The sequence below is a fragment of the Phyllobates terribilis genome, unplaced genomic scaffold (assembly GCF_046119375.1).
Source record: "Phyllobates terribilis strain yellow unplaced genomic scaffold, ASM4611937v1 Scaffold_3__8_contigs__length_932513732, whole genome shotgun sequence".
In the NCBI taxonomy this organism is placed as follows: Eukaryota; Metazoa; Chordata; class Amphibia; order Anura; family Dendrobatidae; genus Phyllobates; species Phyllobates terribilis.
Genome location: NW_027362763.1, coordinates 720990242 through 721004625, shown reverse-complemented (window position 1 = coordinate 721004625; position 14384 = coordinate 720990242). Strand labels below are relative to the sequence as shown.

The window sequence follows — 14384 nt, the reverse complement described above, 5'->3', positions numbered from 1 at the left end:
AGCCTAACCTGCCTGTTCCTGAGTCCCAGTGTGTACTGGGTCCTATCCCGCCTGTGTTCCTACCTGCTAGTGCCTCCCTGTCTGCACTCTAGCTGTGCTTGCCTGTACCCCTCTACCTGTATTGTTCCTGAGTCCCAGTGTGTACTGGGTCCTATCCCGCCTGTGTTCCTACCTGCTAGTGCCTCCCTGTCTGCACTCTAGCTGCGCTTGCCTTTACCCGCCTGCCTGCATACCAGTCGTGCCTGCCTATACCCTCCAGTCTGTGCGCCAGCCTAACCAGCCTGATCCAGTAATCCCTGTGTGGGTCAACCCCCGTGTCCGGAGTTTGACCTGGAGTAGCACCTGGTCCCTCTGCCCGGTTTCTCCCTGGTGCACTGGCGTCGTATGCCGTCGTGCCATCTTGGTCGGATCGGCCAGATACTTAGTCACGCCCCTCCAGGCACTCTCCGGTTCATGGTCCAGTGGAATCACTACAATCACACGCACACGCCGCTCAGCCCGGGCGTGTGCATAACACAATGTACCATCAGTTCCTCTTAATTGACATTCTACCAGCACTATCAGTACAGTAACTTCCTTTTTCCTTATTTATCAGCATGTATTGTATTCTCTACTGTGGCAGTGCAGGTTGGAGTGAGTTCTGGTCATGACCATATAGCCCCTTAGATGCTGTGGTCAATAGCAACTGGGGCACCCAAGGTGTTTTGTAAGCTTTTGTTATTGGAAGGTGTTAAAAAAATAAATGTAAATTAAAATCTACACTTATTTGGTATTGCCACATCCATAAGAACGCGACTAATGGCGAATAGCAAACAACAAAACACTTTTTTTTTTTTTTTCAAATTTTATCATGTTTTTCAAAAAAAAATAAAATAACAAGTGACCAAAAAGTGGTAAAAAAAAACCCTCAGCACAGTGCCTATAAAATGTTTGCACTGAGTCTCCTCCTGGCTGTAGCTCTGATGTCACATTGACAGCGCTGCTGCCAATCAGTGAGCTCGGCAGCTTTGAATGAGGCGTTACGTCTAGATGGACAGAACTGCTGAGCACAGTGATTGGCTGCAGTGCTGTCGACTTGACGTCAGCACTTCAGCCCACAACTGCAACACCTGGCTGTCAACTTATACGTTGAATTTAACCCCATAGGCTAAGTTTGCACAGCCCGCCGAATTTATCAGACCCGTCGAGCCCCGCAAATTGCAGATGTGACTGGCCCTGTATCGTATAGGCGAGCAAGTGATTGCAAGTTCAGATTCCCTAAAGAGATCAATTACAAATGTAAAAAATAAAATAAAATTAAAGAAAAAAGTTAAAAACTACCCCCATTTTCCCCACACTTACATCTGAGAACTAATTAACATATTTGGTATTGTGGCATGCGTACTTGGCTGTGCTAATAAAATAGAAAACGGGGAGTGAATAAAAAATCAAAATGGCAGAAACGCTGTCTTTTTGTTATTTTACCCCTTCCAAAAAAAAAAAAAAAAAAAAATCAGAAACGTGTACAGACCCCAAAATGCTACTGAAAAAAACTACAGCTCGTCCTGCAAAAAAACAAGCTCCAATGCAATTGTCGACTAAGAAAAAAAAAAGTTATGGCTATAAAAATATAGCAACTGAAACCAATGAATGACGGCAAAACCATAGGTAACATTTGTCTAGTTTATTATTATTATTATTATTATTATTAATAATATATTTTATTTATTTTTGTTCAATTCCATCCCACTCGGAATTTTTTTTCCCGTTTTCCTCTACATCAAATGGTAAATTGAATGGTGTCATCTAATACTACAACTGTGTTACTGTGTCAACTGAAACTTCAAAAAGTTGTGGATCTTGAAAAGCAAAGGGAGGAAAAGCTGAAAATAAATATATTTATATATACAGTACACACCTTCTCATTTAAAGATTTTTCTGTATTTTCATGACTATGAAAATTGTACATTCACACTGAAGGCATCAAAACTATGAATTAACACATGTGGAATTATATGCTTAACAAAAAAGTGTGAAGCAACTGAAAATATGTCTATTATTCTAGGTTCTTCAAAGTAGCCACCTTTTGCTTTGATGACTGCTTTGCACACTCTTGGCATTCTCTTGATGAGCTTCAAGAGGTAGTCACCGGAAATGGTCTTCCAACAATTTTGAAAGAGTTCCCAGAGATGCTTAGCACTTGTTGGCACTTTTGCCTTCACTCTGTGGTCCAGCTCACCCCAAACCATCTCGATTGGGTTCAGGTCTGGTGACTGTGGAGGCCAGGTCATCTGCCGTAGCACCCCATCACTCTCCTTCTTGGTCAAATAGCCCTTACACAGCCTGGAGGTGTGTTTGGGGTCATTGTCCTGTTGAAAAATAAATGATGGTCCAACTAAACGCAAACCGGATGGAATAGCATGCCGCTGCAAGATGCTGTGGTAGCCATGCTGGTTCAGTATGCCTTCAATTTTGAATAAATCCCCAACAGTGTCACCAGCAAAGCACCCCCACACTATCACACCTCCTCCTCCATGCTTCACGGTGGGAACCAGGCATGTAGAGTCCATCCGTTCACCTTTTCTGCGTCGCACAAAGACACGGTGGTTGGAACCAAAGATCTCAAATTTGAACTCATCAGACCAAAGCACAGATTTCCACTGGTCTAATGTCCATTCCTTGTGTTCTTTAGCCCAAACAAGTCTCTTCTGCTTGTTGCCTGTCCTTAGCAGTGGTTTCCTAGCAGCTATTTTACCATGAAGGCCTGCTGCACAAAGTCTCCTCTTAACAGTTGTTGAAGAGATGTGTCTGCTGCTAGAACTCTGTGTGGCATTGACCTGGTCTCTAATCTGAGCTGCTGTTAACCTGCGATTTCTGAGGCTGGTGACTCGGATAAACTTATCCTCAGAAGCAGAGGTGACTCTTGGTCTACCTTTCCTGGGGCGGTCCTCATGTGAGCCAGTTTCTTTGTAGCGCTTGATGGTTTTTGCAACTGCACTTGGGGACACTTTTAAAGTTTTCCCAATTTTTCGCACTGACTGACCTTCATTTCTTAAAGTAATGATGGCCACTCGTTTTTCTTTACTTAGCTGCTTTTTTCTTGCCATAATGCAAATTCTAACAGTCTATTCAGTAGGACTATCAGCTGTGTATCCACCAGACTTCTGCACAACACAACTGATGGTCCCAACCCCATTTATAAGGAAAGAAATCCCACTTATTAAACCTGACAGGTCACACCTGTGAAGTGAAAACCATTTCCGGTGACTACCTCTTGAAGCTCATCAAGAGAATGCCAAGAGTGTGCAAAGCAGTCATCAAAGCAAAAGGTGGCTACTTTGAAGAACCTAGAATATAAGACATATTTTCAGTTGTTTCACACTTTTTTGTTAAGTATATAATTCCACATGTGTTAATTCATAGTTTTGATGCCTTCAGTGTGAATGTACAATATTCATAGTCATGAAAATACAGAAAAATCTTTAAATGAGAAGGTGTGTCCAAACTTTTGGTCTGTACTGTAATATATATAGTATATGTGTGTGGAGATGAAAAAATAAAAATAATAAAAAATACATTTTTTTAAATGTATTTATTTTGTCTAAAATACAAAGGAAATGTGTCATCTTTAGGCCTCTTAGAGATCATTTCACACACACATATATATATATATATATATATATATATATATATATATATATATATATATATATATATATATATATATATATATATATATATGTGTGTGTGAAATGATCTCTAAGAGGCCTAAAGATGACACATTTCCTTTGTATTTTAGACAAAATAAATACATTTAAAAAAATGTATTTTTTATTATTTTTATTTTTTCATCTTTTTAAATTCTATATAAAAAAATTATTATATATTGTTTACAAGCTAAAGTATCACAGCTTGTAAACACTGTTCGTAGCCATACATGCATACATTCATCTCTATATCCACAGTGGTGAAGGAGGAATAACAGGTGTGTTCTCAGAAAAGATGCCCCAGAATTGTTGTTTTTTATGGGTAATACAAGTATTTCTCATCTCAGACGTGCTTGGAGAGGTGACAGGTTTTCTGTTGTGTAATGCATCATCTCCTCTATGGGGGCGCTGCAGGGAAATCTGAACCCTCCTACTGGACTCCCCCCTCACCCCTACAGGTTATAGTTGATCTTTGGGGGTCCTGGCTGCCGATTACCCTGTGTTCAGATTACCCATGTCAGGCTCATCGATCTAACAAAAAGCAGAGCATATTTATCCAGTGTGACCAAAACTTCTGGAAAAACTGACCAACAAATCGTACTGTCACTTCTCCCAAAAACCAATGTGCAGAAAATATTTGTGGTTTCTATAATCGACAACTGATTCTCCTCTTACACATGTTATTATATTTTACTGGCATCTGCTTGATTGTTCCTTGTAAGTGCATTCAGCACTGCTACATCTGCACCCCATTTATATACTGGATTTTCAGCTTTTCCTATTTTTTTGGCTGCTTCTTGCTAACAAATGTTTCCCTTTCCCTTATGATTTTTTTTAAAAAAAAAATGTGCTCAGCTTCTATTTGCAGTGGTGAAGTCAGGTTTTTTTTTTATTATTTTTTTATATCAGTTGTGTTGTTAAATTGTTATATTTGAAGAACGGACGTTTTGGCTTTTCAGCAGCTTGCAGAGAATGAATGCTGATTTTTCGATTTTATTATTTTTTTCTCCCCCCCCCCCCCTTCCTTCCTTGAGAATCCTACACATAATAGCTACAAACCACCAAGTGTACATGTGCCAAGAAAAAGGGTTATTGTGTTCCTCAATGGTTTTTCTTCAGCTCTCCGATCCAAGGCACCAATTTCAAGTGACTAAATGCTAAAGAGCCTAACCTGTAGCACGAGATCGCTAGCGGGAATCAAACTGGCTAGATTACAAGAGCGACACGGCCAGGGCGTATAATCAGGGACGGAGAGGGGGGGAAATAATAGGACTGAATAGAGTTACTTGCTGAATATAATGTTTTTAATCGGAATGGATTATTTTCAGAATCCACATTTTTACCCCTAAAAGCATTACTTTACTCAAAAATCATAGTCGTTGACAGTAAATTAGCGTTTTGCGAATTTCTCATCATTTTTTTTTTTTTGTTTCAAAGCCCTCAGATGGAGAATAAGCCGCGGGCAACCTGAAACAAATGTCATCTATTCGTCTGTGGCTACACAAATGTTAAAAAAAATAGATAAAAATAAAGGACAACTCCATTTATGCAGTAAAACTGTATTCTCCTTGTGGTTTGTCGTTTTTTCGTAAATGTAATAGGAGTTAAAAAAAAAAAAGAAAAAAAAAAAGCTTGAGTTAATATAAATATATATATATATATATATATATATATATATATATATATATATATATATATATATATATATATACAGTGCCTACAAGTAGTATTCAACCCCCTGCAGATTTAGCTGGTTTGATAAGATGCAAATAAGTTAGAGCCTTCAAACTGCAAACGAGAGTAGGTTTTATGAACAGAAGCATAAATCTTACAAACCAAAAAGTTATGTTGCTCAGTTGAATTTTATTAAATTTTAAACATAAAAGTGTGGGTCAATTATTATTCAACCCCTATGTTTAATATTTTGTGGAATAACCCTTGTTTGCAATTACAGCTAATTATCGTCTTTTATAAGACCTGATCAGGCCGGCACAGGTCTGTGGAGTTATCTTAGCCCACTCCTCCATGCAGATCTTCTCCAAGTTATCTATGTTCTTTGGGTGTCTCATGTGGACTTTATTCTTGAGCTCCTTCCACAAGTTTTCAATTGGGTTAAGGTCAGGAGACTGACTAGGCCACTCCAACACCTTGACTTTTTCCCTCTTGCACCAGGCCTTGGTTTTCTTGGCTATGTGCTTTGGGTCGTTGTCTTGTTGGAAGATGAAATTACGACCCATCTTAAGATCCTTGATGGAGGAGCGGTGGTTCTTGGCCAAAATCTCCAGGTAGGCCGTGCTATCCATCTTCCCATGGATGCGGACCAGATGGCCAGGCCCCTTGGCTGAGAAACAGCCCCACAGCATGATGCTGCCACCACCATGCTTGACTGTAGGGATGGTATTCTTGGGGTCGTATGCAGTGCCATCCAGTCTCCAAACGTCACATGTGTGGTTGGCACCAAAGATCTCGATCTTGGTCTCATCAGACCATAGAACCTTGAACCAGTCTGTCTCAGAGTCCTCCAAGTGATCATGAGCAAACTGTAGACGAGCCTTGACATGACGCTTTGAAAGTAAAGGTACCATACAGGCTCGTCTGGAACGGAGACCATTGCGGTGGAGTATGTTACTTATGGTATTGACTGAAACCAATGTCCCCACTGCCATGAGATCTTCCCGGAGCTCCTTCCTTGTTGTCCTTGGGTTAGCCTTGACTCTTCAGACAAGCCTGGCCTCGGCACGGGAGGACACTTTCAAAGGCTGTCCAGGCCATGGAAGGCTAACAGTAGTTCCATAAGCCTTCCACTTACGGATGATGCTCCCAACAGTGGAGACAGGTAGGCCCAACTCCTTGGAAAGGGTTTTGTACCCCTTGCCAGCCTTGTGACCCTCCACGATCTTGTCTCTGATGGCCTTGGAATGCTCCTTTGTCTTTCCCATGTTGACCATGTCTGAGTGCTGTTCACAAGTTTGGGGAGGGTCTTAAATAGTCAGAAAAGGCTGGCAAAAGAGATCTTTAATCCACACATGTGAAGCTCATTATTCTTGGTGCCTGAACTACTTCTTAATACTTTAGGGGGACCAAACAGAATTCTTGTGGTTTGAGGGGTTGAATAATAAATGACACTCTGAATTAACTTTTAACGTTTTAAAAAAAAAAAAATTTGCTGCAGTGCATTTCCCACTTCCAGGCTGATCTACAGTACAAATGTCACAATGCCAAGTTAATTCCGCATGTGTCAACCAGCTAAATCTGCAGGGGGTTGAATACTACTTGTAGGCACTGTATGTATGTATATATATATATATATATATATATATATATATATATATATATATATATATATATATATATATATATATATATATATATATATATATATATATATATATATATAATTTTTATTTTATTTTATTTTTTTTAATAAATGGCAAGAAAATCAAATATCTTCAGAGAGGAAGAACACTTGAACTCTATAGCGCCGCCTATTGGAAGCAGCAATCCTACAAGTCATTATCGACCCTTGAACGAGTCGTGCAATATGACTCAGGATAAAAGCCAAATCAGAATCTCAACTTGCAGACACGGTGTTTCGGGGTATTGCCCCTCATCAGTGCAAAGTATGAGATCTGATTTGGCTAGATGAGTGGCTCTGGACTGGGGCTTAAGGGGTAACTATTGTCCCTGATTTGACGTTTATCCTAAGTCATATTGCAAGACTCGTTAAAGGGTCGATAGTGACTTGTAGGATTGCAGCTTCCAATCGGTGACGCTATAGAGTTCAAGTCCTGTTCCTCTCTGAAGAGGCAATTTGCATATTCAATTTTCAAGAGGAGCATTGAAGGGCGAATAAGCCTCCTTACCTTATCATTTCAGAGCCGGTATGTCCCTCTCCACAAGGAGAAAACTTATCCGTTAGACGTCAAGCAAATCAAAGTCTTTGATGGGTGTTTCTTTTTATGGTCTTTACCAAAGGGGCATTGTTCACAGGGTAATAATCCAGCCTAAAGGCACGCCCCCACCCCCGAGAGCAGCCTAAAGGCACGCCCCCACCCCCGAGAGCAGCCTAAAGGCACGCCCCCCCGAGAGCAGCCTAAAGGCACGCCCCCCCCGAGAGCAGCCTAAAAGCACGCCCCCCCCCGAGAGCAGCCTAAAAGCACGCCCCCCCCGAGAGCAGCCTAAAAGCACGCCCCCCCCCGAGAGCAGCCTAAAGGCACGCCCCCCCCGAGAGCAGCCTAAAGGCACGCCCCCCCCGAGAGCAGCTTAAAGGCACGCCCCCCCGAGAGCAGCTTAAAGGCACGCCCCCCCCCCGAGAGCAGCTTAAAGGCACGCCCCCCCCCGAGAGCAGCTTAAAGGCACGCCCCCCCCCCCCGAGAGCAGCCTAAAGGCACGCCCCCCCCCCGAGAGCAGCCTAAAGGCACGCCCCCCCCCCGAGAGCAGCCTAAAGGCACGCCCCCCCCCCGAGAGCAGCCTAAAGGCACGCCCCCCCGAGAGCAGCCTAAAGGCACGCCCCCCCGAGAGCAGCCTAAAGGCACGCCCCCCCGAGAGCAGCCTAAAGGCACGCCCCCCCGAGAGCAGCCTAAAGGCACGCCCCCCCCCGAGAGCAGCCTAAAGGCACGCCCCCCCCGAGAGCAGCCTAAAGGCACGCCCCCCCGAGAGCAGCCTAAAGGCACGCCCCCCCCGAGAAGGCACGCCCCCCCCCCCGAGAGCAGCCTAAAGGCACACCCCCCCCGAGAGCAGCCTAAAGGCACACCCCCCCCGAGAGCAGCCTAAAGGCACGCCCCCCCGAGAGCAGCCTAAAGGCACTCCCCCCCCGAGAGCAGCCTAAAGGCACTCCCCCCCCTCGAGAGCAGCCTAAAGGCACTCCCCCCCCGAGAGCAGCCTAAAGGCACTCCCCCCCCCCCCCGAGAGCAGCCTAAAGGCACTCCCCCCCGAGAGCAGCCTAAAGGCACTCCCCCCCCCCCCCCCCGAGAGCAGCCTAAAGGCACTCCCCCCCCCCCCCCCGAGAGCAGCCTAAAGGCACTCTCCCCCCCCGAGAGCAGCCTAAAGGCACCCCCCCCCCGAGAGCAGCCTAAAGGCACTCCCCCCCCCCCCCCCGAGAGCAGCCTAAAGGCACGCCCCCCCCCGAGAGCAGCCTAAAGGCACGCCCCCCCCCGAGAGCAGCCTAAAGGCACGCCCCCCCCGAGAGCAGCCTAAAGGCACGCCCCCCCCGAGAGCAGCCTAAAGGCACGCCCCCCCCGAGAGCAGCCTAAAGGCACGCCCCCCCCGAGAGGAGCCTAAAGGCACGCCCCCCCCGAGAGGAGCCTAAAGGCACGCCCCCCCCCCCGAGAGCAGCCTAAAGGCACGCCCCCCCCCCGAGAGCAGCCTAAAGGCACGCCCCCCCCCGAGAGCAGCCTAAAGGCACGCCCCCCCCCCGAGAGCAGCCTAAAGGCACGCCCCCCCCCCCGAGAGCAGCCTAAAGGCACGCCCCCCCCGAGAGCAGCCTAAAGGCACGCCCCCCCCGAGAGCAGCCTAAAGGCACGCCCCCCCCGAGAGCAGCCTAAAGGCACGCCCCCCCCGAGAGCAGCCTAAAGGCACGCCCCCCCCGAGAGCAGCCTAAAGGCACGCCTCCCCCCCGAGAGCAGCCTAAAGGCACGCCTCCCCCCCGAGAGCAGCCTAAAGGCACGCCTCCCCCCCGAGAGCAGCCTAAAGGCACGCCTCCCCCCCGAGAGCAGCCTAAAGGCACGCCTCCCCCCCGAGAGCAGCCTAAAGGCACGCCCCCCCCCCCGAGAGCGGCCTAAAGGCACGCCTCCCCCCCCCCCCCCGAGAGCAGCCTAAAGGCACGCCTCCCCCCCCCCCGAGAGCAGCCTAAAGGCACGCCTCCCCCCCCCCCCGAGAGCAGCCTAAAGGCACGCCTCCCCCCCCCCCCGAGCGGCCTAAAGGCACGCCCCCCCGAGAGCGGCCTAAAGGCACGCCTCCCCCCCCGAGAGCGGCCTAAAGGCACGCCTCCCCCCCCGAGAGCGGCCTAAAGGCACGCCTCCCCCCCCGAGAGCGGCCTAAAGGCACGCCTCCCCCCCCCCCCGAGAGCGGCCTAGAGGCACGCCTCCCCCCCCCCCCCCCGAGAGCAGCCTAAAGGCACGCCCCCCCCCCCCCCCGAGAGCGGCCTAAAGGCACGCCTCCCTCCCGAGAGCAGCCTAAAGGCACGCCTCCCCTCGAGAGCATGCCCCCCCCAGAGGATACCATGAGCAACACCTTCTTGGTAAAAATGAACACATTCAAAAAGCTCATAACTCTAGAACCGTGTGACGGATTTTAAAAAAACTGAAAACTCTTGAGGAGTAGCGGGAATAAAATAAGAGGGAAAACCGGCAACTCTTGACCTGGTGACACTTTCTCTTTAAGGACAACAGGACCCAACGACAGACCTGAATTGCTGCCTGACCTCGTCATATGTCGGCAGCCTGTTCGCTTTCAGTAGGTAGAAGAGTCAACTTTTTTTTTTTTTTCCCCTTTTTTTGCAGATGAAATGTGACTTTAAATATCACTTCACAGAGCAAATTTAATTTGACAAGAAAATCACGACTTGTTTCATAATTTTTGCTTTTTAATTGAAATAGTGATTGAATTTCATTATAGTGTTTAAATAAAAAGGTTATTAACAAGTTGAGTGCAGTGAACCATTTAAGCTCTGCCTCTGTCAACCAGCGTTTTGTTCTGCGAGCGGAAGCCTTTTCTTTTGCTCTGATATCCGTATATATAATTATCATATGAATTGAGGTGAAACAGCTTTCCAGATTAAATCTATCGTACGTAGACAGTGAATTTTTTTTTATAATAAAGTGGGGGGGGCACAATGAATTTTCCTAAATAAAATATTTTTTTTATTTTTTTTCTGCCTTCTTGTACTTTTATCTAGCTTCCATCATGGGCCTATGCACTACAAGCTGATTTGCACCCGGAGGAGAGGACCGACACTCTCTGCTTTTACCTTGAGTCTCCCGTTCATCATCCGGTCATGTTTGCTTATTCTGTACCAGAAAACAGATTGTCGGTAGAAGCCGATTACAACGGAGAAAAAAGCGAACCGCGCATTGTACGATTGAAAGCCAAGAGCAAGGTCTGCATTCATTCTTTTACAAAGGGTCATAAAAAAAATTTTGCTGAAGCGTTACAAAAGGAAAAATAGGATGAATTCAGTGTTCAGCCTGTAAATTCACAATTTCCTCCTCTCCTTAGGTTGACTTCGAGTGTTTTCTTTGAAGAAAGGCGAGTGCCACCATTTAACACAATTTTTTTATTATACAGATTGGTGGCATGATACTATAATATTTTTCTGGTCACTGACTCTATTTATCTGGATACTCTAAGGCACGATTTATCTGGGTATTGTACTATTTCTGCTCGTTCAGACGTCCCAATTTTTCACGTACGAGTGCTGTGTGGTTTTCAGAGATGGCACTCGTACCTGTGATAGTCTGTGGGGCCAAATGTACAATTTTTGATCCGAGGGTCGGATCAAATTTAGCAATGGGTCCGTGATGAAGTCGATCCCATTGTCAGATTCGAGTGCAGTCTGATTTTGTCTGACTGTTAGAATGGAGAAAGTGTAGAAACTTTTTAAAAAATTTTTTTTTTTTTTTTTTAATTATTTGATCTAGTACAAGAATACCAAACGACACTCGGACCATAATGATCCGTCCATTTTTCTCGTATGTGGCAAAATCGGATGTGTGAATGAGCCCTTAGGGTATATGCCGACATTAAGCATTTCTTGCAAACATTTTTGCATCAAACGTGTCTCTTAGCAGAAAAATGCGACTTTAAAAAATGTGCATTTTTGATCCGTTCATTTTTCCCATATATTACAACCAGTGAAAATGGTGAAAGGATGGAGATTCTAAGGATTTAAAAACTGCTCCAAAACTGCAAAAAAAAAGCAACATGTGCATGAGTTTTCAGAAATCTCATTCACTATTCTGCGTTTTTTGCTGCAAAAACGCAACGTGTGAACATACCACTTTATGGATTTTTATTGTAAGGTAAACACATTTGGAAGTACACGCTACTAACTTCTCAACAACCTGGTCTAGCTTGGGTCAAAAAGATATACAATTTTATTTTATTTTTTTTAACTAAATGGCATATGACCAGAACGAAATGTAAAATAAAAAAAATAAAAATTAATTTGCCTTAGGATCCTTTTTAAAGAAATTCTTACAAATTTGCTACTGATACTTGCGGCCTGGAGTAGTTTTAAAGCACATTGTCAACCTAATTCCTTGAGATTGCCCAGTACTCGCAGATCTTTTAACCTCTTTTTGCCGCTAACAATTTTTGTTTTAACGCTGTCATTTTTTTTCCTCAGTTCCCCTCCCCAAGAGCCATAACTTTTTTTTTTATTTTTCTGTTGCCTTAGCCATATGACTTCTTGTTGATTGCAGGACGAGTCGTACAAGTGCAGTGTTAAGAATAAACTACAATCATATCATGTCGGGGGCGTTTGTTCTTCTGATGTTCATTGTGCAGCAAAATGACTTTGTCGGGGCGTGTATGTGGAATAAGTTACATATATACGGTTTGTCTACATATACTGTATTTTTCGGACTATAAGACGCATCTAGGTTTCAGAGGAAAATAGAAAAAAAAATGTAAGCAAAAAATGTGGTCATGATGTACTGTTATGGGGGAGGGGGTCTGCTGCTGACACTGTTATAGGGGTAATGTCCCCCAATTCTGTTAACATCCTCCATCCTGGTATATATGGCCCCTAATTCCTGTTATAAATGGCCCCCATCCCCATCCTGGTATGTTTGGCACTCCCCATCCCATGCTGCACACAAAAAAAATAAACACTTCTACTCCTCTTTCTGTCGTCACCACCATGCGCCCTCACACTGTGATATGCTGTGCCGGAAGAGTCACTGCTCCCCATGCCCCGGGACTGTGCGCGTGGGGAGCCGTGACCATTCATTCTCTACCCGTAGCGCGGCTCCTGCTGCCGCTCTGTGGTCAGTGTGCCTGCTATTAAAGTGCATGAATATTCAATACAACCCATGGGCGTGGGTTGTAGTAAATATTCATGGACTTCAATAGAGGGTGTGGAAGTGAGGTTCAAAGGACCCCAACTCTTTGCTTATCCATTGCCAAATTAACTTATTCAAGTGTATACGTGAAGCTTTGATATCGGACAGACAGAGTCAGATACTGAACTTCTCTTGAAGAGAAATGGCGCAGGAAAGATGTGTTTATTATTCCAGCATAACATATATATGTTCAGTATAAAGGAAGGTCCCAATAGGGTGTCGCCCTAAGGCAATTGAGCAATCCGAGTGGTCTCTGGCCCATGGTATAGATAACCCCATAGGACAACATAATGAGACTTATGTGTCTCCCCCCAGATATTCTCCTCATTCGTCAGGATATTCTCTTGGGAGGTGTCATGTTGAATCCTTTGTCTCGTCTCCTTCTTGTAAACAACTTGAAAGTCCACTTCTATAACCAGTTCCAACTAATCCTTTCAGGATATTTGTATAGTGACACACGAGTACAGATATCTAATATATATATCAAGGTTTTCATAATATATATTAAAGTGAGGGTATATATGACTAAATGATATCCAATATAACAGATATATGCAAAACAAGATTCATAACATATAACAAAATATAAGTATAGATATTTAGTATACATCAGAGTTTCATATAATGTTTTTTAGTAGATTTTAGAATCTTATCTTTAACAGTCCCCCCCCTAAAAACATTTTTGAAACCCTTCATCAGACCCCCTCTCTGCTTAGCACTTGTAGAAATACATAGTAAAAATTTCACGCAAAAGAATATAGAGGTTACATTTAATAATATAAATTCTAGATATAACTAAATGAATCCTGCTTTCACAGCTCCCTTCTCCTTTGGCAGTGGGTGAACGCTCCAGCCGAAGTGCAAACACACAGACCCGCCCACGTACTTCTCCGCCCCTAGTGGGAGGAGCCAGCCGAGGCCGGATTCCCCAGACAAGCCTGTCCGCTACACTGCCGGATGGACACGAGCACACACAAACCACCACAAACAAGGGAACTATACAGGTGCCACAATCAAGTGTTAGACTTATTACTTAAGACTGACTGTTTAATCTGGATTGTTGTCTAAGATTCTTCTGTCCAGTTATTAGTTTCCTCATCAGTCATTACCATTATAGGATCCACAGTTTTTTGTATTAATTTCCGTATACAAGGAACAACTCAACATGCCATCATCGCTAGTATAATCATTATTACAAAAATTGCCATCCCCACCTGAACTAACCATTTCTGCCAGTCACTCATCCATGAGAAATACTGGTCCCATGGATCCTTGATCCCTGAATTTTCTTTAAGTTCTTCTGATAAACTAGTAAGTTTCTTTAGAGCAATTGTTACTTTGCCTGTAGGGCCAACATTATCTGGAATATAGGTACAACAAGAGTCCCCGAACATCTTACATACGCCCCCTTTTTCTGCTAAAATCATATCCAGGGCCATTCTATTCTGGTATGCCATTACTGATGTAGGACCTAGTTGATCTGTCAAACCCTGTAGGGCATCTTTAGTGGCATTTACAAATCTCTGCTGGTTATAATACAGATAATTAATCCAATCTACATTCTTGTTGATAGTTACCAGGGGCATGATGAAGGATTCAAATCCTGCTTTAACTTGATCTCTGGCTTTAACACCTT

At 44.5% G+C, this 14384-nt stretch overlaps 1 protein-coding gene across 1 annotated transcript in view; it reads left to right on the top strand.

Moving 5' to 3' along the window:
- Nucleotides 1-14384, top strand: part of PREPL (prolyl endopeptidase like) — a 67478-nt gene that overhangs the window by 22985 nt on the left and 30109 nt on the right. Inside the window, exon 9 of the mRNA XM_073672048.1 lies at nt 10582-10782. Within this exon, the coding sequence (XP_073528149.1) occupies nt 10582-10782 (201 nt within the window). The remainder of the gene's footprint in view (nt 1-10581; nt 10783-14384) is intronic.